At 39.5% G+C, this 24892-nt stretch overlaps 1 protein-coding gene across 1 annotated transcript in view; it reads left to right on the top strand.

Moving 5' to 3' along the window:
* The window catches only part of UBL3 (ubiquitin like 3), a 145945-nt gene extending 121401 nt beyond the window's left edge, over positions 1 to 24544 (top strand). The window contains exons 4-5 of the mRNA XM_089685777.1: positions 2485 to 2562; positions 22625 to 24544. Coding sequence (XP_089541903.1) covers positions 2485 to 2562; positions 22625 to 22677 — 131 coding nt within the window. The 3' untranslated portion in view covers positions 22678 to 24544. The remainder of the gene's footprint in view (positions 1 to 2484; positions 2563 to 22624) is intronic.
* The last annotated feature ends 348 nt before the right edge of the window (positions 24545 to 24892 follow it).

Here is a 24892-nt window from a genome sequence, read left to right as displayed (position 1 = left end):
AAGAATAGTTAAAAAATATACTTGCGCCTGTGCCTTGCCTTGACATGGATGACGTCAAGGAGCTTCCAGCAAGAATCTCCTGCACTGTGCTGGAGCTTCTTCATGAGAGGTTTAGGATATACATTTGTTTTTAGAATATTAGTAGAAACAGTCACATCATGTGCAAAATGTAAAATAAGTAGATTTTTAAACCTTTTTTTTTTTTTTTTTTTTAAAGGTGTAAGCCTCCATTCAAATATTTTTTCTGCTTCACATTTTTATCTGCTCATTTCCCTATGCCTGACTGCTCTTTACTATGGGAGCACCAGCAAACACTCCTTTTCATGCATTCATGCCTGAAGAACTCTCCTCCCCTTGTCCAGCCCAGAAAGTTTTCTAAACCTGCAGAAATGCTTATAATACATCTGAACAATGCCTGAAGAGTATGCTTCACAATCACCAGGAATATGCTCTGCTCAGGGGGTGAATGCAGGTTAATGCAGCAATTTTACTTAAGATCGTGGAGGGCACAATAAGCAGACGTATTTTGGTACTATTAAATTGGTGGTATTATTTTTATACAGGATTTATATAGCGCCAACAGTTTGCTCAGCGCTTTACAATATAACGGGAGACAATACAGTAATAATACAGTTCAATACAAGAGAGATAGGAGGGCCCTGCTCCTCGGAGCTTACAATCTAGGAGATTAGGGTACTAGGGTCCATGTTATTCCTTTTGATCTTAGGTTTCATCTTCAAGACTTAGCCTTCTTTCCTGCAGAGTCTCTTGTATAAACCATTACCATTACTGCAGTAAAATAATTCATTGAGGGAGAGTTAACTGAGAATGGAATTGTAGTCCTTAAAAGCTGATGACAATGAGTTACCTTGAGAAAACTGCATGTCTTTCATCACAATTATGCTTTTATTTTGTGCCTAAATTATCTTTGTAACTACCCATATCTAAAGGTAATACATTTTGTTCCATACAGTAGGAAGTATACAGAGCGGTGGATGTTCATATTATAAATCAATAGCTTGCCAGAGAACACACGACTTGGTTGATGCATTTTTATTGTACCAGTGATATTCGTTATTTGTGCACTTGTGCCATCTTGTGGACTTTTCACTAACAGCATGTCATATCTAATACATGTTATTAAAGCTTCTTTTTTTTATTTTTTTTTTACCTTTAAACTGAACTTAAGTCATAGTGTATGTTTAACTGGTGTACCTGCTAAAGGATTTGTAATTCTATTAAGCCAATCTTCTATTCCAGGAACATCTACTTTCCAGTTGTCAGAACATTAGACCAAAAGTTGTGTGCAATGAAATAGGATCTGCTTGGCTTTCAATGCTGCCCTTTTTTTACCCTCACCCTTGTTTTGTACAGGAGAACATAACAGAAATGGTTCACTTATTTACTGTCTGCATTACAAAAGAGTAAATAAATCGAAATAATCGACCATATATAATTGGTGCAAACATAAATGTGTCCATAAATCAAAAGAAAAAGTTTTTCCACAGATGTATCGCAGTAAAGTGTGAATATCACATGTATATCCACTGAAAAAATAAAGGATTCTGGTGTCTTTTGCACATACGTACACTATATATATATAATATATATGAAACACCTGCTGTGTTTATCCTCCACCTTATAGGGAGAGTACAGGCTTAACGCAACAAAATTCTGTCTAAGGATAGAACAGCAATGTACACTTATATAATATCCTTCAGGGTCTCTCTCTCCACCATTTTTTAAAAATGAAAACTGTACTTTTCCATTCCACCAGGAGTCCGTATCAGCATTCAAATCCACAAGGAACCACTTCCAACAACATCTCCTCTCTACTTCCTGTTGTTGGAAGTGGCAGCAGAGGAGTGGTTCCTTGTGGATTTGAATGCTGATAATGACTCTTGACGGAATGGAAAAGTACAGTTGTCATTGGTGGAGAGAGAGAGACCCTGAAGGATATTATACAACAAGTTTATATTGCTGTTCTATCCTTATCATTTTGCTGCGGTAATCCTCCTGTAATCTCCCTATAAGGTGGAGGATCAGCACAGCAGGTGTTTCCTTTATATATGGTGAAGGCTTGTGCAAAAGACACCAGGATCCATAATTTGTTCAGTGGATATACATATGATATTCACACTTTACTGTGATTCATCTGTGGAAGAACTTTTTATTTTGATTTATGGACACATTTATGTTTGCACCAATTATATATGGTGGATTATTTAGATTTATTTAGCGCTGCAGTTATTAACTATATATATTTAAGGGGTTTATTGGATTATTTAGATTTATTTAGCTCTGCAATTATTAAATATATATGTTTAAGGGGTTTATTGCATATCTATACCCATTGTATGCAGATTTTTGCTTTTGTTTGATAGCACTTTTTCACATTTTCACTATCACAAAAGCATGTTTTTGTAAATACTTAATAGGATTATATATATTTTATCTAATTTTTCGTTGCTTTGTTTTATGCAGCATTAAAACTTCCACTTGGCAAGACAACAGTGATGCATTTGGTTGCCAGAGAGACATTGCCAGAGCCAAACTCTCAAGGTATGGTATTTTTGGAGGTCTGCGCGTTCTTTGTGTGAAGAAACCTTGGACCCTACAGCTGATGCTACGTCTGATGAATTGTTGCATTATTTGGATAAAGAGTGGAACCCTTAAAAAAAAAAAAAAAAAAAAAAGAAGTTTTAGTAAATAGTTGGGCTGGAATAATATATTGTCAAGTGTGGTCCAGATTAGCTTTAATGAAAAATATGTTCCCGACTATCCTCTACACACACACACGCCTTTATTTTGATAATTACCTGAGGCTTTGTACCCTTAAACTGGAAGAAAAGAGGTGTTATGACCACCCTTGCTTCATTTCTCATCCTACTGTAGATAATTCAGCACGTCCATTGCAAAAACAAACAGAGCAATAAGGAGCACAGCAAGTCCGCTATATATGCTGAAAAACATTACTGTTTTCACACATAGAAAGTACCACAACAAAATATGCTGTCCGCTGCAGAGAAATTCCTTAGTCTGGCCTTGCAGTGTGCACTGGGAGCAGTGGGATACCTGCAGATAATGCTTTCTTATCCAGAAGATTTAAGAAGTTGTTACATGTGCTTGCATTCTGGCTTACACAACACTCTACACTGGACAACATACTAACTGCTGCAGAGAAACTGGTGAGTTCATCCATTCAGTGTGCACAAGTAGGGGTTAGGCTTTGCAGCTAACCCTTTCTAATCCAGATGAAACCATCTCTGGGGAAGTTTTGTTCACTACAGTGTATGCAGCTGCTGTGATGGAAGTTCCTCTAGCCTAGGGGGCATGTTTTTGACTATCACTGGGCATTTAGGGAGGCTAGGTGTCTGGAAATTTGTCTGCTGCAGTGCCCATCTATAAAACTTCAAAGGCAAACAGTGGGGAAACCACCAAATTTTTCTGATAGAACCAGAAAGTATATGTGACAGAAATAGGTGAGATTGGAGTTACTTTTTAAGGAAGTGCATTTTTTAACATGAATTGTTTTGAATTTTCATGAATTTTAACGTGCCATTTGTATTGGATAGAAGGCACCTCCAAGTGTCTGCATATGGCATCCAATCCACAATAGAGCACTTTTGTATCCAGAACCCTGGAGTATTCTGTAACGCACAATATTGCTTAGATCTCTTGTCACTAGCTTTTATTTGCCACTTCTTGCCTTATTCGCTGTACTATTGCTTGACATAGCTGTCCATCACTGTCATGGGCCAGTAGAAAGTCTGGCTCTGGCCTGGCCATTATGCAACTAGGAAACCTCCTTTATGCATGACAGAGCATCCTGGGTTCTGGGGTTTCCAGAGTTTTCAGGTAGCCCTAAAGAAGGACCAGAGGCAGTGGGAGTGGCACTTTCCAATTTGTTTTGTTCCACAAAATTGCTATGTGATGTTACAGTAAGGCACAAAATAGTTTTAGCAACTCATAATCTTACGGGTTCATGTATTGGGAATGGCTCACATTATATTAAGACCACTGCTGAACCTGAAATTTGAGTATAACGCTTCCTACTTTCCCAGTCCTGAGTATACTGGGTAACTCCACTAGTGGCTTTTCACCTGTTTTGTATCTTATTTTCCCAGTCCTGAGTATACTGGGTGACTGCACTAGTGGCTTTTCACCTGTTTTGTATCTTATTTTCCCAGTCCTGAGTATACTGGGTGACTGCACTAGTGGCTTTTCACCTGTTTTGGCAATGTGTAGTCCTGAGCCTAATAGTGTACTCCACCCATGTGCTCAGGAGCTGCATTTTAGGCCACCAAATCTAAATCGCAGTGCACAGCTGAACCACGGTAAAGGATTCTAGGGATGTTGCCAATAACAACCAAACGGAATCCAGCTCCTCTAATTTCTGCACTTGTACATTTACTATCTTTTGCTGTGTTTGATGTAAGTACACCCCACTGCATGATTTACCATTAAGGCTGCTATATCCTAGGACTATCTTCCTAAAAAAACCATTGTAAAAGTTAATTTGTACCTAGGTTGTTTGAGCCAGTTTGTTTCTTTTCTTTTTAGTTATCAAAGTAGGATTACAGCATGCCACTAGTTTTGGGAATGAAGGGCCAAGTGTTTGATGTAAAGCCAGTAGATTGTTAATGAGATGGGCACAGTACACGCCAGTAATAAAACAATGACTTCTCTATGATAAGTGGACACTAGGCTATTGTTACTGTATCCCATATCACATGACTGCTGCTGGGATCACCCTGGAGAAAAGCAGATCACTTCACAAAACGCAGAGTGTGATCCTGAAAGGGAAATCTCAGCTGACGCTGCAATATGATATGTGTCAGCAGCAGCACAACTCCAGCTTAGATAATGTGGATAAACACAGAGTAATAATATTTTGTTTTTAACCACTTGCCCTCTGGACGATTTAACCCCCTTCCTGACCAGGCCATTTTTTGTGATACAGTGATGCATTACATTGACTGACAATTGGGCGGTCATGCAATGCTGTACATAAATGAAATTTATGTCTTTTTTTCCCCCACAAATAGAGCTTTTTTTTGGTAGTCTTTGATCACGTCTACGGTTTTTACTTTTAGTATTATAAACAAGAAAAGACTGACAATTTTGAAAAAAAAAAAAAAACTATATTTTTTATTTTCTACCATAAAAACATATCCAATAAGAAAATTTTAAAAATCAAATTTCTTCATAAATTTAGGACAAAATGTATTCTGCTACATATTTTGGTAAAAAAAATCCCAATAAGAGTATATTGATTAGTTTGCGAAAAATTTATAGCATCTACAAACTATGGGACACATACTGGAATTTTTTTCATTAATTTTTTTTATACTAGAAATGGCGATGATCAGCAACTTATAGCAGGCCTGCGACTATAGCGCTAACTGACTTTATGGGAACGATTGACAAAAATATGCACTGATCACTGTACTAATGACACTGGTTGGGAAGAGGTTAACATCTAGGGTGATCAAAGGGTTAACCAGCTTTGCAGGGAAACACCATCTTTCACTTCCTTTAATAATTCTAAATTGTGCATGGCCTGTCGCCTGTCCCTTTTGTGTATGAATGTGCTAGGTGTGCGCTTTTTTTCCAAGATGTCATAGCAGCTGATTGGGCAAGTGCGGGTGATGCTCCTACTGGCAGGTACTAGAAAGACCAGTTGTGCCATACAAGGTTTTAGTATAAATTTTTGGGGAAGAACTGAATGATTTTCCTCCCAGGAAGTAGAAAGCCAGTCTTGCTAAATAGAGCATCAAGGCTACCCATGAACAAGCAAATCTCCTGAGAATGAAGACAAATGATACTTTTTTCGTCTGAATCTTTTACAACTTTCACCTCCAATCCAGGCTGTAAGTAAAGACTGTAGTAAATGTGTGAATAAAGGCTGTCCATGCTTCTGTTATGAACATGGAAAGGAAACTCTGATCACACAGACATTCCTATATACTCAAACCTTTATCACTGTGCTGTTAACCCTGACACTGCCTGTTTAGTCCAACACAACAAACACTTTACTCCTGCGCTAGGAAAGGACTCAGTAGACCCAATAGGAATGTTCTGGAATTTTCTGGAATATGCACTGCTTGCTGCCCTCAACAGACCGGGGTGTCCAAATACACTGGATACAAATGGAGAAACAGAAAAAGGGCGCACCGACCTAGTGCATTATTGTTTAAAATAATTTATTGAAGAAACAAAATAGGTATCATACTCACAATGGACATAATAACACAGGCAAGTCAAACTGAACTGGCTAACGCGTTTCGAGGACACCACCTCTTCCTCAGAGCCAGTTCGTCATCCAGGGTACCATCGTATGGACTCAGATGTTGTTTGGATCATACATCTTGTTCAGTTTGACATGCCTGTGTTATGTCCATTGTGAGTATGATACCTATTTTGTTTCTTCAATAAATTATTTTAAACGATAATGCATTAGGTCGGTGCACCCTTTTTCTGTTTCTCCATTTGTATCCACTGCCTGTTTAGTGTCATCAGTGGCTGGAATCAGCGACGATGTTGTTAAATGGCAAGTTCTTTTGGGTTGTTTGTGGTGATGGGAGATATGCTAAATGCATCTCCAACTATTGAACCTGGTATACCACTACTAATTTGTTAGTCTATAAAAATAGACAGGAGAGGGTAGGAGTCGGTGAATAGGTAGTAATTAGTAGTAGCTTCTGTGACCTTATTCTGATTACTAAATGTCACCCTGGGTCTCTGCCCATAATGTGCACCTTGAGTATATTCTGTGTAGACACAGGAACCTTCATTTTCCAAAAAGATGAACAGACGTTCTGCAGCTTCAAACAGCTGCCAAAGCATGGAGCAGACTGTGGGGTTGATTTATTAAACTGGAGACTGCAAAATCTGACAGTAGAAGCATCATTCCTTATTCACCATTCACACATACTGTTTATCACATGGGGTAAATTGCAGCACTCGCAAAAAGCAAAAGAGTAGCCTTTGGGTTTTCCATTAGTAGCTAAGACACTGCACCTGACATGGCATTTACGGTGAGGTGAACTAGTAGTCCAAAGTGCAGGAGGAAGTGGAGCGGTTCCATATGACACATTTGGGTATGCAGGATTCACAATCACAGAAAAAACATATACAGATGTAGAGAAATTTGTTTGTACCCTTAAAGTGGAACTAAACTTTTAGAAAACTGCCAACAGGCAGGTCTATATTGCAAAAGAGACATAGCATGTCTATTCTGCTATGAAACAAACATACCTGGCTGCCCACAGTTTCCTACCAAATTTACACTGAGCTGCATGTGCCTGGCAGACTTCAGTTGTGCTGAAATGACATGCGGTGCGCATGTGTGGGATGACGACGTCTCCTGCCGGGCAATCAAGAGGCAAAAAACTGACACCCAATGGCAGCAGCCAGCAAGAGATGTAACCCTGACATTGCTGGAAGGTGGAGGTGAGTATGCTGGAGAATTTAGTTCTGCTTTAAGCTGCCCATAGACTGATTGAAGTTCGGCCAGTTTAACAGGCTCTGTTGGCCATCTCTGCTCAACAGAAGTCGATTGTTTGAATGAACGAACTGGACATTTTTTGTCAGAGGTTGTAGTATGTCTACTGCATCCACTAATCAGTGTATTTTGGCAGAGGTGGGGGCAGTTACTCCATGCACCTTGTTTGTGTAGATGGAAGAAACTATTTTTTTTCTTTCAGCCCTCTGGCTTGAGCATTGATTGACTCAAAGGAGGAAGAACCAGGAGGACTCCAGTATTGAAGTAAAACAATAAAAAGCCAGACTGGAAATTGTTATGCATATAGGCAAATCACATGGCTAATTTCATTGGAACAGGTGGGAAACCAAAAAACGTTTTGTCAAGTCACATCAGTTCTATGTCCACATAAAAATGACAAAAACACCATACCTACCGTGAGGATGGTACTCGTACATGGAGGAGACTTTATGTTTTGGGGCTTTTCTGCTGTGTCTGGCACAAGGTGCCTTAAATCTGTAAAAGACGCAATGAAATTTCAAAATTATTGAGGAATTCTGGGGTGAAATGTAGTGCAGAGTGTCATTTTAAGTCTTTTAACAGGATAATTACCCAAAAGACACAGCTAAAAGCACAAGAATGACAAAAAAACAAAACATTGGACTATTCTGATGTGGCCTTCTATGAGCCCTGATCTGAATCACATTGAACATACAGTATGTTAAAAGTGCTGAAACAGGCAGTCTGGAGAGGGTACCATTCAAACTCGGGACAGTTGGAACAGTTTGCTCAAGAAGAGTTCACTGGTAACCTGTTGGCAGGTGCAGAAGTCTCTTTTGTTGAATCAAAAATAAAAAAAGGACTGATGTTTATTAAATATGGAATAAACAATGATGGATGCCAATCACTTTGGTACATAAAAGTGTGATTTTTTTCTGAAGGGTAACAACAAATTTGTCTTTGGCTAAAAGTCCGCTTTCACACCTGCTGATGACATATTTGTATCATGTTGAAGCAATGAACTGCTAATGATATAACGGATATGTTGAACCAGTGTCCAGGCAGAATGTCTGATTTACCTTTTATCTGAGTGTTATGTGTCCTATGGTAGACAAGTTCATCACCCTTTGGCCTTAACCATAGGGACATGGCGCAGCCAGCTGTAAAACGGAAATGCCAGGGTCCAGAAGACACAGATACCTGATAAATGGCTTCAGATACACAATTGTCATGTTTGGAATGTACCCATAACATTTTTTCAGGCTGAAAAGTATATTACGAAGAACCACAGCAGCCAGATTTCAGTTTATTGAAATTAGATCAATACATCAATCTGTGATTGACTGTTATGTCTTAATGAAAGTAGTTCCAAAGTCACTTTTTAAAAAATAAAATAATAAACCTTTTATACAGTTGCAAGAAAAAGTATGTGAACCCCTTGGGATTCCGTGGAGTTTTGCATGAATTGGGCATAAAATGTGCTCTGAACGTCATCTAAGTCACAACAATAGAAGAACACAGTCTGCTGAACATAATACTACACAAACATTAGAGTTGCCATGGTTTAATTGCACATAACATGTAAACATTCACAGTGCAGGGAGGAAAAAGTATGTGAGGTCCTAGCTTAATGACTTCTCCCAGAGCTAATTGGAGCCAGGAGTGAGCCAGCCTTGACTCCAATCAGTGTGATGATATTGGATGTGTTGCTGACAGCTGTCCTGCACTTAAAAAACACACACCTGTTTTGGGTTTACTGGTTTCAAGAAGCACTGTCTGATGTGAACCATGCCTTGCAGAAAAGAGCTCTCAGAAGACCTACGATCAAGAATTGTTGACTTGCATGAAGCTGGAAAGGGTTACAAAAGTATCTCCAAAAGCCTTGATGTTCATGTGTCCACGGTAAGACAGACTGTCTACAAATGGAGAAAGTTTAGAACTGTTGCTACTCTCCCTAGTGTCAGCTAAAGACCTACAGAAATCTCTGGCACATGCTAACATTTTTGTTGACACATCTACAATAAGGAAAACATTAAACAAGAATGGAGTACATGGGAGGACACCACAGAGGAAGCCATTGCTGTCCAAAAAGAATATTGCAGCACGTTTGAAGTTTGCAAAAGTGCACCTGGATGTTCCACAGCACTACTGGCAAAATATACTGTGGACAGATGAAACCAAGATTGAGTTGTTTGGGAAGAACACACAACACTATGTGTGGAGAAAAAAAGGCACAGCACACCAACAACAAAACCTCATCCCCACTGTAAAACATGGCGGAGGGAGCATCATAGTTTGGGGCTGCTTTGCTGCCTCAGGGCCTAGGCAGATTGTTGTCATTGATGGGAAAATGAATTCCAGAGTTTATCAAGACATTTTGCAGGAAAACGTACGACCATCTGTCCGCCAACTGAAGCTCCTCAGAGGATGGGTGATGCAACAGGACAATGACCCAAACATACAAGTAATTCAACAAAATAATGGCTGCAAAAGCACAGAATACGCCTTCTGGAGTGGCCCAGTCAGAGTCCTGACCTCAACCCGATTGAAATGCTGTGGCATGACCTTAAGAGAGCGATTCACATCAGACATCCCAAGAATATTGCTACACTGAAACAGTTTTGTGAAGAGGAGTGGTCCAAAATTACTCCAGATCGTTGTGCGGGTCTGATCTGCAACTACAGGAAATGTTTGGTTGAGGTTATTGCTGCCAAAGGAGGGTCAACCAGTTATTAAGTCCAAAGGTTCACATACTTTTTTCCTCCCTGCACTGTGAATGTTTACATGTTATGTGCAATTAAACCATGGCAACATCTAATGTTTGTGTAGTATTATGTTCAACAGACTGTGTTCTTCTATTGTTGTGACTTAGATGATGTTCAGAGCACATTTTATGCCCAATTCATGCAAAACTCCACGTAATCCCAAGGGGTTCGCATACTTTTTCTTGCAACTGTACTTACCTGCTTTGTCAATGGTTCGGCACAGAGCAGCCCCTAATCTCCTCTTCTAGAGTCCCCCTGCCGACGGTCCTGGCCACTTGATATGGGGGCACTCGTGTGGGCTTGATCCTGAGTCGCGCTCTGTCCCCCTCCCGTTTCCTCTCAATCTGTGATTGACAGCAGCAGGAACCAATAGCTCCCGCTGCTGTCTCCATGTCCTGTGAGGAGAGAGAAAGGAGAGTGGCACTACTCTAGGACACAGCACTGTATCTAGATCAGGCTCAGGTAAATATAAGGGGGCTGGGGGGGAGGGAAGTGCACACAGAAGGCATTTTTCCTTAATGCAGAGAAAGCAAACACTCCCGGTCTCTGCCTTAATAGCAGATTGCTTTCCATGCAAAACACATGTGGTGTTTCATTATCCCTAAATCTCTTTAATTATTTCTAATATTTAATATTCATATTTATGTAAAATTCTGGAGAGATAAGTAACTTAACATTTCACCAGCGTTAAATTACCCACAAGATTCCCTGAGAGAACAGCTCATTTACATAGTGAACTTTAACTAGGCATTTTACTGAAAGGGCAACCCCTTCACTGAGCAGAGGCTGCTCACAGCAATGATGGTACTGTCACAAGCATTGTCTGCCATTCATGGACAACTGCAGAACACCTGTGTCTGGGTATGTCTAAATCCCAATCCGTTCAATAAATTATTAGGTGACTCTTATTATACAGGATGCATTTAGCACCAACAGTTTGAGCATCACTTTACAAAATAAAGAGAGATGGTGCAATTACAATACAGCTAGGTTAAGTCAGCCCTGTGAAAGCTAACAATCTAAAAGATCAAAAAAATTGTAAGGATTTGTTTAAGGGCCGTTCACACTATGTCCAGTTACCTGCATGTGATGTGATAAAACAGCCTGCTGCACAATTTTGCAGCCCCAAACCGGTTAGTGTGCGGGAGAGTGTGAGCAAGCGATACTAAGGGTTTGTTTAACCATTTCAATACCGTGCAATTTTACCCCCTTCCTGCCCAGGCCATTTTTCACGTTTCAGCGCTCTCACACTTTGAATGACAATTGCGCAGTCATACAACACTGTACCCAAACTAAAATTTTATCATTTTCTTCACACAACTAGAGCTTTCTTTTGGTGGTATTTAATCACCGCTGGGGTTTTTATTTTTTGCTAAATTAACAAAAAAAGGCCAAAAATGTTGAAAAAAATACACGTTTTTCTTTGTTTCCGTTATAAAAATTTACAAATAAATAATTGTTCTTCATAAATTTAGGCCGAGATGTATTCTGCTACATGTCTTTGGTGAAAATAACCCAAATTAGGATGTATTATTTAGTTTGTAGGAAAGTTATAGAGTTCACAAACTATGGTATAGATCTGATTATTGATCAATCCTGAAGTACTGACGGCCAATCTAATTTCTTGAGGTCTAAGAATGTCAGAACAGTACAGATATCCCCCAAATGACCCCTTTTTGCAGAGTAGACAGTCTGACGTACTTCATAAGAGGCATGGCGAGTTTTTTGAAGTTGTATTTTTTTTGTCATAATTTTTCGGAAAATTAAAAAATTAAAAAAATTATTTTCACTATTTTTTTTTTACATACTGTCACCAGTGCAGTACAGCGTCATCATATAACTGGCATAGCGGTGAACAGGGACACTGACTGGTGACAGTATGAAAAAAAAAAATATATTTTTTTTTATTTTAATTTTTTATTACTTTTTTTATTTTTTTTTAACAATTTTTTTTCATATTTTACTATGACCAAAGTAGTACAATGTTACCATAGTAACATTGTACTACTTTGGGGAAGTGATCAGTATTTTTTTTTTTTTTTTTTACACAATTTGCTTGTAGCAAAGAAATACTTTGCTATAAGCAAGCATTTACCTGAATGAAATGGATTCATTCAGCTTTTTTTTTTTTTTGTGCTTAGCTGTGATTTGGTCACAGCTAATCACATGACATGTGCATGTGATTAGCTGTGACCATTCACAGCTAGGCACTAGTATACAATGGATGGCATCATGAATGAAGCCATCCATTTTATACAACTGTCATGTGACCTGCTGTGATTGGTCACAGCAGGTCACATGGTACCTGCAACGGAGCCGGTACTCGGATCTGTCATCGGCCGTGTCCGAGGTACACGCCCGGTGACAGATCGAGCCGCTGCGCCGCTCTGCATTAGCGCAAACGGCGCATGTGCGGGAGCACGCCAAATGGCGTGCACCCGGAGTGGAGAAGCAACTTTCAAGCCACCAAACGGCCATTGGCCAGGCGGCAAATGGTTAAAAAAAAAAAAAAAACAACATACCATGCTTGCTTGTTCTATGTAATAGTTTTGCACAAAGCAGCTTGAAGGTAAAACTTTGAGCCTTTACAACCAATTTAAAGGTGATAAGTGGATCTATAATCTAAAAACCCTAGCAACTGCTTACCTGCTCTAAAAGGCATCCTTACCTACCTTTACCTTAAAGGAAGCCTACGGTCACAGCATACACTTTCATTTAAGAACATCAAGATTGTAATAGCAATACAAACAATAGTTATTTTTGACAATCAAAGCTTTCTTGAAACATTTCCTTTCATGGTGTAAGTTCTGCCTGTCTGCTTGGGTATCTCTTTCCACAACTTCCTGGATTTCCTGCATGCTTTGCAGCCACACTTTTGTTGTTTACATTCAAATTCTAAGGACTGCAAATCCCATGGTACCTTGCTGCCTGCATGCAGTGATTCCTATACTGACTCTGCCTCCTGAAACTCCTCCTCATAGCTCCTCTAATTCAGAAGGCAGGCTCTGTGAAATGTGTGACACAGCAGTGCCTCCTCTCCGGACATAGTGAATACAAAGGTCGGAAATATGTGGCATCTTCACAGACTTTAAGATCATTCAGATTAATAGGAGTAGGCTAAAAACAATTGAAATACAATATAGAAATGAATATATGATTAAACGCTGCTCAAAAAAATTAAAGGGACACTTTTTAATCAGAGTATAGCATCGGATCAATTAAACTCCTGGGATGCTCATCCAGTCAGTTAAGTAGCAGAGGGGTTTGTTATTCAGTTTCAGCTGCTTTTGGTGTTAATGAAATTAACAGGTACACTAGATGGGCAACAATGAGACGACCCCCAAAACAGGAATGGTTTTACCGGTGGAAGCCACTGACATTTTTTTCCCTACTCATCTTTTCGGACTATTTTTTACTAGTTTTGCGTTTGGCTAGGGTCAGTGTCAATACTGGTAGCATGAGGCAATACCTGGACCCTGCAGAGGTTGCACAGGCAGTCCAACTCTTCCAGGATGGCACTTCAATATGTAGAATTCCATAGAATGGCCCCCACGCTCACCTGACCTAAATCCAATTGAACACCTCTGGGATATCATGGTTCGGTCCATCCGATGCCACCGTGTTGCACCTCAGACTGTCCAGGAGCTCAGTGATCCCCTGGTCCAGATCTGGGAGGAAATACCCCAGGACACCATCCGTTGTCTCATTAGGAGCATGCCCTGATGTTGTCAGACATGCATACAAGCACGTGGGGGCCATACAAACTACTGAGTACCATTTTGAGTTGCTGCAATGAAATTTCAGCAAAATGGACTAGCCTGCTGCATCATTTTTTCACTTTGATTTTCGGGGTGTCTTTGAATTCAGTCCTCTGTAGGTTGATAATTTTTATTTCCATCAAACGATGGGGCATCCTTAATGTTCCTAACACATTACCCAGTCCATATCAGTATAGATATCCAGCATGATATTTTACCCATTGAGATCTGATGTCTTTTCAAATTGTTCCTTTTAATTTTTTTGAGCAGTGTATATTTTGACCAAATATATGCTTTAACTGTAGATCACACAGTCTGTGCCAAAGAGTGGTATCTGTGTTCAAGTAGTTCAAGCCACTGTTTGTGAGGGAGGGGGGTCGGTGGGGTTACTTTTAGCTGATCGATCCACTTCCACGTTTTAAAAAAAACCTATTGTGTGTATGTGTATATATATATATATATATATATATATCAATTTAATTGCATTTGTACTTGGGGAACCATGATTGTTTATTACATATGCATGTTGTGCTTCATCCTTTGCAGTATAGCATTGTTGGTGGTACTTTCCTGCTTCTCTGTGACATTTCACCTTTACCAGCCTGGTGGCTGATTGAAAGCAATGCACTCTGTATATCCATCATTCCAGAGCTTTTGCTTGTAAAGTCATTTAGTTACTTGTAATCTGGTTTTCTTTACACTTTTGCTAGTTACTGTGGCTGTAAAGGCTCAAGGCTTTTTTTTTACCTTCATGTATTCTATGCCCCCCTCATACTTAACTGAGCCCAATCTCCATACAGAGGTGTGCACAAGAGTCTAGGCTCCCCCCGGGTCTCTTCCTCCTCATTGGCTGAGACAGCAGTGGTAGCCATTGGCCCCTGCTACTGTCAGTCACAGCCAGTGAGGAGAGAGCAGGGTGGGGCCAAGCCACGCTCTGAGTGAACACAGAGCAGTGGCACACTAGTGAGCCTGCTTGAGTGCTCCCATAGCAAGCTGCTTGCTATGGGGGCACTCGGCAGGAGGGAGGTGTCAGGAGTGGTAACAGGGGACCCGAGTAGAGGAGGATTGGGGCTGCTCTGTGCAAAACCACTTCATAGAGAAGGTAAATATCGCGTTTGTTATTTTTGAACAAAAAGCAAAATGCTCTCTTTAGTGTCACTTTAAGGCTATAGCTTCCCAATTCTGCCAAGTCTGAGTCTCTGTACAGTGTAAGTATTCATACCCCTGATCATTCCAAAGCCACATTTTAGATTAATGTTAGCTGTTGTTAAACCCTCCCAAGGAACGTATAGCTTTACCAAAATGCAGGCAGTGTAAGCTTTTGGTTCATGCTTTTATTGGATAAGTTCCCCTTTTGACAAAAAATAATAAATGCTAATTTTTTGTAGGTAAAGTATGTGCATTTATTATTTTTTTTGCAGGAGCCTGTAAAGCATTGCACCAGCAATCAGCAGATCGCTGGTGCCATGCAGGTCTCCTGCAGACCTGTCAGTATTTGTTTACCCGTATGGGATGTACAGGCAAGCAGATCTACTGCCAGGAAGAGTCAACACTGTGGTAGTTCATTGAGAACTACAAGCTGACAGCCTCTAAGGCTGTCAGGATTTGTTCATTCATTCACAGAACTCTGTGAATGAATGATGCGGCCATGTGGGCGGAGCCCCGCACAGTCGTGCTGTTCTTAAAAAGTGATAGCTAGTACGGGGAACTTCTCCCCATATTGCTGTCACAGGCAGAGGGGGATATCGGGCAGCGGGTGCAGCATTGGAAACATATTACATGTCCACCTGTTTTTAGGGGTAATATGTTCCCAAGGGTTAATTTTCCTTTAATAATGTTGAAGCATAGACACGCTTTAGAAGCTTTCTGCATGATTTGATTTGCTCTTTAACTCCTGAGAGGATGACATTTACAAAACCCCCTCCTAAGCCCAAAGGATTTGCTTTCAGATCAGTTTATATCTAGCCATTTCATCTGACGATTAGCATATTTCCATCCATAATGTCTTTCTGGGATATCACCATATTTAAACAGAGTAGGGTGAATAACTTTTTGTGTACCTTTTAGTTTAAACCCAGTAGCCTTGGCTCAGTATATTGGCAATGGTGACCGTTACAGAGAATAGTTTGTGCTTGCCCCAGGTCAGTGAAAGCTTGAAGCTTAGGACCTCCCAGGAACTGATGTAGGCAGCATGGTGCCAATGTACAAAGCACAGAAATGTTAAACAGTCAGTGAAATATTTTATGAGGTCATCAGCCTCACTTATCAGGCTGTCTGAGGGAAGAACTCTTCCTTTACCAGCTGTCAAACACCTGGAATATAATGCCACTGGAAGGCTCACTATATACACCAATCAGCCATTACATTATGACCACCCACCTAATTTTGAGTAGGTACCCTTTTGCCACCAAAATAGCCCTGAACCGTCGAGGCATGGACACTAGACCTCTGAAGGTATGCTGTGGTATTTGGCACCAAACTGTCAGTAGCAGATCCTTTTAAGTCCTGTAAGTTACAGGGTGGGGTTTCCGTGGATCGGACTTGTTTTTCCAGCACATCCCACATATGCTCAATTAGATCGAGATCTGGAGAATTTGGAGGCCAAGTTAAGGCCTCAAAGACACCACCTTCCATTGCACCATGGTCCAGTTCTGATGCTCACATGCCCATGTAGGCATTTTTGGGTGTGGATATGAGTCAGCATGGTCACCCTGACCAATCTGTGGCTACACAGTCCCATTCACAACAAAGTGCAATGCACTGTGTGCTCTGACACTTTGCTATGTAACCTCCTTAGCGGTCTGATTATGTCAGTATTTTTGTGCTCAAAGCGGTACATTTTTTTTCATGGAAATATATATTTTTTTATTGTAGGCCTGTAATTTTTAGGAATAACTCACTGAAATCTGTCCGAACAAGAGTCTAGTAAACATCCCGGGTATGAAAAAGTTTGAAACACAAACTCAGAAATTATAATTTAATAAATAATCATAAAAAATAATATAATAAATTTAATTCCGTAATATAATCAAACCAAAAACACTGAAATTTGAAATAAAGCACCAAGTTCACACATCACTGAGCAAAGTCGCAAAATCGTTTTCAGTGTCTGATGACGAATTTCCCCACAAATCATTATCACTCAATTCTGCAAGTGGTTCTGATTTACTATCGCTGTTCTCTAGCTGGTCTAAAACCTCTTTTGACCTAAAGGGACACTTTTTGGACACCATGGACATTTCTCAGTTTCCAGGTAGAAAGAAGAGTAAAAATGCAGGCAGGGCACAGGACAAAGCACTAGGGGCAAAATGTATGTGAAATGGTTTGATACAGTAATGTTTTACTATGTGATTTTAGTGTATTTAGTGAATGTCACTTTTAAACATTTTTGAATTTCCCGCCAATCCGTCCCCGTACGTCCCGACATCACAGTGGACGGAACCCAGAAGACAGATGCTGGCATCGGCCGAAGGACACTGCAGGAGGGACATCGCAGGAGCGCAGGACAAGGTAAGTGCAGAAGAGATCCCGGAGCAACGCTGCAAGGTATTCCCGAGTGTAGCTACACTCGAGAATACCCCCAGGGATGTTAAACCAGCTTTAACTCTTTAGTAGTTTGACCCACAGTAGCTCATCATTTAAATCGGACTACATGGGCCAGCCTTTGCTCCCCAGGAACAAAATGTTCACTTGCTGCCTAATATACAGTCAGGTCCATAAATATTGGGACATCAACACAATTCTAACATTTTTGGCTCTATACACCACCACAATGGATTTGTAATGAAACAAACAAGTTGTGCTTTAACTGCAGACTGTCAGCTTTAATTTGAGGGTATTTACATCCAAATCAGGTGAACGGTGTAGGAATTACAACAGTTTGCATATGTGCCTCCCACTTGTTAAGGGACCAAAAGTAATGGGACAGAATAATAATCATAAATCAAACTTTCACTTTTTAATACTTGGTTGCAAATCCTTTGCAGTCAATTACATCCTGAAGTCTGGAAAGCTTAGACATCACCAGATGCTGGGTTTCATCCCTGGTGATGCTCTGCCAGGCCTCTACTGCAACTGTCTTCAGTTCCTGATTGTTCTTGGGGCATTTTCCCTTCAGTTTTGTCTTCAGCAAGTGAAATGCATGCTCAATCGGATTCAGGTCAGGTGATTGACTTGGCCATTGCATAACATTCCACTTCTTTCCCTTAAAAAACTCTTTGGTTGCTTTTGCAGTATGCTTTGGGTCATTGTCTATCTGCACTGTGAAGCGGCGTCCAATGAGTTCTGAAGCATTTGGCTGAATATGAGCAGATAATATTGCCCGAAACACTTCAGAATTCATCCTGCTGCTTTTGTCAGCAGTCACATCATCAATAAATACAAGAGAACCAGTTCCATTGGCAGCCATACATGCCCACGCCATGACACTACCACCACCATGCTTCACTGATGAGGTGGTATGCTTAGGATCATGAGCAGTTCCTTTCCTTCTCCATACTCTTCTCTTCCCATCACTCTGGTACAAGTTGATCTTGGTCTCATCTGTCTATAGGATGCTGTTCCAGAACTGTGAAGGCTTTTTTAGATGCCGTTTGGCAAACTCTAATCTGGCCTTCCTGTTTTTGAGGCTCACCAATGGTTTACAACTTGTGGTGAACCCTCTGTATTCACTCTGGTGAAGTCTTCTCTTGATTGTTGACTTTGACACACATACACCTACCTCCTGGAGAGTGTTCTTGATCTGGCCAACTGTTGTGGAGGGTGTTTTCTTCACCAGGGAAAGAATTCTTCGGTCATCCACCACAGTTGTTTTCCGTGGTCTTCCGGGTCTTTTGGTGTTGCTGAGCTCACCGGTGCGTTCCTTCTTTTTAAGAATGTTCCAAACAGTTGTTTTGGCCACACCTAATGTTTTTGCTATCTCTCTGATGGGTTTGTTTTGTTTTTTTCAGCCTGATGATGGTTTGCTTCACTGATAGTGACAGCTCTTTTGATCTCATCTTGAGAGTTGACAGCAACAGATTCCAAATGCAAATAGCACACTTGAAATGAACTCTGGACCTTTTATCTGCTCATTGTAATTGGGATAATGAGGGAATAACACACGCCTGGCCATGGAACAGCTGAGAAGCCAATTGTCCCATTACTTTTGGTCCCTTAACAAGTGGGAGGCACATATGCAAACTGTTGTAATTCCTACACCGTTCACCTGATTTGGATGTAAATACCCTCAAATTAAAGCTGACAGTCTGCAGTTAAAGCACATCTTGTTTGTTTCATTTCAAATCCATTGTGGTGGTGTATAGAGCCAAAAATGTTAGAATTGTGTCGATGTCCCAATATTTATGGACCTGACTGTATCCCTCTCGCTTTCAAGTGCTATTGTCAGGAGATAATCAATGTTATTCACTTTTCCTGCAAGTGGTCATAATGTTATGGTGATCCGTGTATACTGTTAACAAAATGAGATTAGTAGCACTCCCTTTAAGAGACTACTTCTAATCTCAGCTTGTTACCTGTATGAAAGACACCTGGTAGCCAGTAATCCTGCTTAATGATAGGGGATCATATACTTATTTCCCTCATGAACATGCAAATCAGAGCATAATTTGTTAGACATGCATTTCTTTTGAATTTTTTGTTGCTATTCTGTCTCTCAGTGTTACAATACACCTACCATTCGATTTTTAGACTGATCATTTCTTTGTGAGTGGGCAAACATTCAAAATCAGCAGGGGATCAAATACTTATTTCCTTCACTGTATACTATGGTTTGTAGATGCTACAACTTTCACACAAAGCAATCAATATACACTTATTGGGATTTTTGTAACCAAAAACATGTAGCAGAATACATTTTGGCCTAAATTTATGACAAATAATTAGTTTTTTTGGATATTTTTTATGACAGAAATGAAAAAATATATTTTTTTATAAAAAAAATAATTTTTCTCAAAATTTTTTTTGTTTATTTGCTCTATTTATGTGAAAAAAGGACATAAATTTCATTTATGTACCGTGTTGCGTGACTTCGCAATTGTCAGTTAAACTAGTGCAGCGCTGTATATAAAAAAAAAATGGCGTAAATTGCAGTATTTATACCATAGTTTGTAGACGCTATAACTTTCACACAACGCAATCAATATACACTTATTGGGATTTTTTTTACCAAAAACATGTAGCAGAATACATTTTGGCCTAAATTTATAACTAAATTTGAGTTTACTATATATTTTTTATAGACGAAAGTAAAAAAAGTTGTTTTTCTTCAGAATTTTTGGTCTTTTTTTGTTTATAGCGCGAAAAATAAAAAGCACACATGTGATCAAGTACCACCAAAAGAAAGCTCTATTTGTGTGAAAAAAAGGACCTAAATTTCGTTTGGGTGCAGCATTGCATGACCGCGCAATTATCAGTTGAATTAGTGCAGCGCCGAGTAGCAAAAAGAGGCCTGGTCATTAAGGGGGGTAAATCCTCAGGAGGGCAAGTGGTTAAACAACCATTTATTGATAAAAAGTAGTACACTCACATGATCAATGTACAGAAAACACTTTGTGCAAAGAGTATTGCCTCCTGAATTTGGCAGTGATGAAATCCTGTGTGTAACCAGCTGGTGTCAGTGGAACCATCGAGCATTGTGACGTCAAAGCCCCTCCCCTACGTGTTACGCCATCGGGTCACGTGGTTTCATCAGGGGGAAATGATTGGACGACACGTTGCTCGTTCATCCTTACATAGACGATGCTTCAGCGCCATTTTGTGGAAGCCGGTATGGTAGTCATATTGCTATGATCTGCCATGCCTGTAAGATATATAACGACATTGCTATAGTGGGCTGAATATACTATGACTATTTCATATTCACGCCACACTATATTTAATTCTATATCGGCATATTATTCACTTAATATTATGGAATGTCGGTTATCAGCAAGCCGACTAAACGCCATTTTATAAAAGCCTACATAGTGATAAACATGTTGCTGTGAACCACTGACATTGTAATCTACCGACATATACGCTATTGATATGCCGCTATTGATTTCTTTTAAACTTGGTGATGTTTATTGTGGCTAGCCCCATAGTTGAATATGAAAATTAAAAATACTAAAAAATATGAAGAAATATATTAATTATAAAATTGTGTATCCACATCACTAACCGCTTTATGTGAATCCCATTTGGGACTTTTTATATCCAGGAACACACGTGTAACAAAAACAAGAAAAGTGAAGTTGCATCTTTATTACTATTGGACAACATTATTATTATTGTGCGGGATTTATATAGCACCAGCAGTTTACACAGCACTTTACAAAATGAAGGCAGACAGTACAGTTACAGTACTATTCAATGTAAAAAAAATCAGAGGGCCTTCTCCTTAGAGCTTACAGTCCAAGAGATGGGTTGTTTACATCATGGTTCAGTGTTGGCTTATTGGATTCATACTTGGGTAGAGATATACCTACTATTATTGCCAGGGTCTTTTGCGTTTGACCCTGGATATTTGTTTTGAAATACGTTTTTTCGATAAAGACTGCATAATTTAAATTTTTTTAAATGATTTTATTGAACATTTTCATATGGGGTATGGTGCCCGCAGTACAGGTTACAAAGGTAGGATCAGAGTTGAACAAAGAAGTTCTCCACTTGGGAAGGAAGTACAAAATCATCACAAATAGTAAAACCAGGAAAAGAGAAGAGGAAGAGGGAAGAGTATTGGGGAGCAGAATCCTTAGTTGTGGCCCACTTCAGAACAGGGACCACAACAAGCCATTCTGGGACAGAATGTGTATTATTTTTACTAAAATAATAAAATATTATTGGTTTACTTTTCAGTAATTGCTTTTGATTGTTTTAACCTAAGTCCTTATTGCTTTGTATGTGCTGGGAAGATTCACCTATTGAATGGGAACGTTCTCGATTTGTCCCACATGCCAAATTTTACAGTTGTCACCAGAACAAGGGGTGAGGATAAATGTTCAAGTGAGGACACTTGTCTCAGTGACAACAATCTAACTCTTGGTTCACACTAGATCCATTTTGCGGGCTGCGGCACAGTAGCCCATTTACTTGAATGGGCTGTTGTTCCTCCCAAAACGCAGGGAAAAGGTCCCTGCACCTTTCCATAAATTCCATAAATCTCAGCCCACACCACAGTTGGGGTAGGATTTCCAGTGAGGACGGCATGCTATTAGGACTAATGTCACCTGCCTGCTGGTCCAATGTTTTGTGTGCGGGTGGTTGTAGCTGTAGGGCGAAGTCCGGGTCCCGCAGTCGCTTCCACCCACACTAGTGTGAACCAAGGCTTAAAGGGATTTCCCCTCACTTTGGAGAGCCTTCCTCTCATTTTCTGTTGAATCTCCAGGACAGGAAGAAAAGGGAAATCTTCCAAACTAGCCTTTTAACATTGTTGTAATGTATGTTAGGATGTGGTCATTGAGATGTTTTGGCACTGATTTTGGAATAAAAAAAATAAAAAGAACCCTGAAGCTGTTTTATTAATCTTTAGAAAGATTTCACCAATCCTTCTCTGCTTTCTAGACATTAGATCCCTTACTATCATTTATTCACATGGGTTTAATGCTGACTCAGATTTCACTTTCCTTTTCTTTCAGGTCAAAGAAACCGTGAGAAGACCGGAGAGAGCAATTGCTGTGTAATTCTGTAAATGACGTGTCTGCGACGTGTGATGTAATATAGTCTTTGTCTTTCATGCTGCTGGAATAGAGGAGACCCATTGCTTCAGAGAACCCTAGAACAACACCCTGTCATCCTGTCTAAAGGACTGGTTACATGAACTCTCATTAAACTCTTCATCAGAAGAGACTAAGGACATTCTCATACCAGAATTTTCTCTTGTTATTATTTCCCTTCCCCACCACAAAATAACTTTGTAGTATGTCTAGTATCTCCATATTTTAATCCACTCAGTCTCCAGGGGAAAAAGTCGGTCTGTTCTCTTCTACAACAATGATCATAATCTCGCTGCAGCATAACAATACAAACCAGAATCAATGATTTCAGGCTGCCCGTACACAGATTGCACTTGAGCCAGTCTTCAGCATCTGATAGCTGTAGCCATATTAATACAACAACCTACAGGACGAGAAACACTGGAAATCAAGGCTGTCAAATCAGACTGAAATCGAAGTATTAGTGGGAAGACTGCTACCTAACATATTTACTGCCCTTAGCGGCTTGTGTGGTAGTATCAGGAAAGCGATAATATGGTTTCTTTTCAAGGAACAAAGTTTAAATGTGCCTGTAAACTGAAAGCACTCTGCAGGGGGCGCCGGAGTAATGTTTAATGTACTATCCTGTGCACTCTCTCTCAAGCATTTTTTTGCATGCGCACTTGTACCATGCCTACGAGAGGAGTGCCTTTCCTAGCCTTAATATGGGAGGGTCAAGTATCCTGTAGTCCATAAGCCTTTATTAATGTGCAGAGATATTAGCAGATGTCATTTATTAATCAACTTTGTGTTTTAATATCCAACAGTGATGTTTTCAGTGACAAAAAAATGACTCATCCGTAATCTAGTGTCCAATTTCATGCTAAGATATTAAGAAGACAGTTTGCTACCATAGTAACAAAACTTTGTTTTTATTCCTTTACGTAACCGGCATTCGTACTAGTGCTTGCAAGGGTATTAAAATTTTCGACAGGACGAAAAACATTTATCCATTTCATTCACATAATTTAAAGATATACTATATTGAATTTGCACAGCACTAAAGCATGGAGCTACGTTTCATTTTAAACTGTAAAAAAAAAAAATAATAAATATATAAACGTTTTTATATTGTTTCCACTAGGGAGAAAAGTCTTCCTGGTTGAAATTACAAATATGTGTAGAATATATTTAATTAAAAAAAAAATATAAAATGCATTATTATAGAATCTAACAATAGATTGGCATAGTGTAATAGATCAATATACCTATAAACGCTTTTGCCTATGGAACATGTAAAGTCACAGGTTGACCTAGCATTCTGAATACAGTACTAGATGAAGGTGTCACGAAGTTAAGGATGTTCCATGTATTTTTTCTTTTCCCGACAGTCTGCATCTTTTTATCGTAATCTAATTTTTTTTTTTTTTGGTCATTATGATAGCTTTGACAAAATGCTTTGTATGCATTCGGTCGTATTGTTCATACTGATCTGACCTTAAATTTGTAAAGAGCAGTTTAAAAAAAGAAAACATAAAGATAACAATTTGTAAATAGCACTAAAGAAAATTTCTTTCTTCAAACTGTACTGATATAGATTCTTCTGTAACTAAATAAAATAATATTGTAGTGCATTTTTGTTGGTTGTCTGGTGGTTCTAATTGGGACTGTATTTGCTTTGATTATTTTTTTATATATATAAAACTGGAAAAAATCATTTGAAAATTTAAAGCAATGCAATTTTTTTTTCTTTTTGTTTCTGCAAATTAATCCCGCTGATTACTTTTGTAATCCCATTGATAGTGAATTGTTATGAGATTTTTCCTGTATAGCTACAGTATATAATAAAATAAATTGTCACAATCTTGTGACGTCTGTGTCTGAGCTTTGGTCAACAAATAGCACCTGTTTTCAGGGAGAGCTTGGAATATGTGAAAGGGAGTTTGTGCCAAATGAATGTGAGCTGTCAGTTCTAAGACAAATCTGGTGCATTAAGGAGGATATAAAAACAGGAATAGGACTGATGGTCAGATCCCTGGTACAGGATACTGACACTGCCATCCTGATCTTGGCTACTTTTAAATCAGTGATCGGGAACAAATATGCAGCGAGTGAAGTCAACTGCTGCCTGTCAGGTTAGTGTCTCACTCTGTACTGAAACCAGGACCTGGATGACAACCTGCACCACAGACTGTGCTCAACCTGATACAA

The sequence above is a fragment of the Staurois parvus genome, unplaced genomic scaffold, assembly GCF_062004578.1.
Source record: "Staurois parvus isolate SC_StPar_1 unplaced genomic scaffold, SC_StPar_1.0 ptg000387l, whole genome shotgun sequence".
NCBI lineage: Eukaryota > Metazoa > Chordata > Amphibia > Anura > Ranidae > Staurois > Staurois parvus.
The sequence above is the reverse complement of the archived record's forward strand: the minus strand, read 5'-3'. Positions and strand labels throughout refer to the sequence as shown.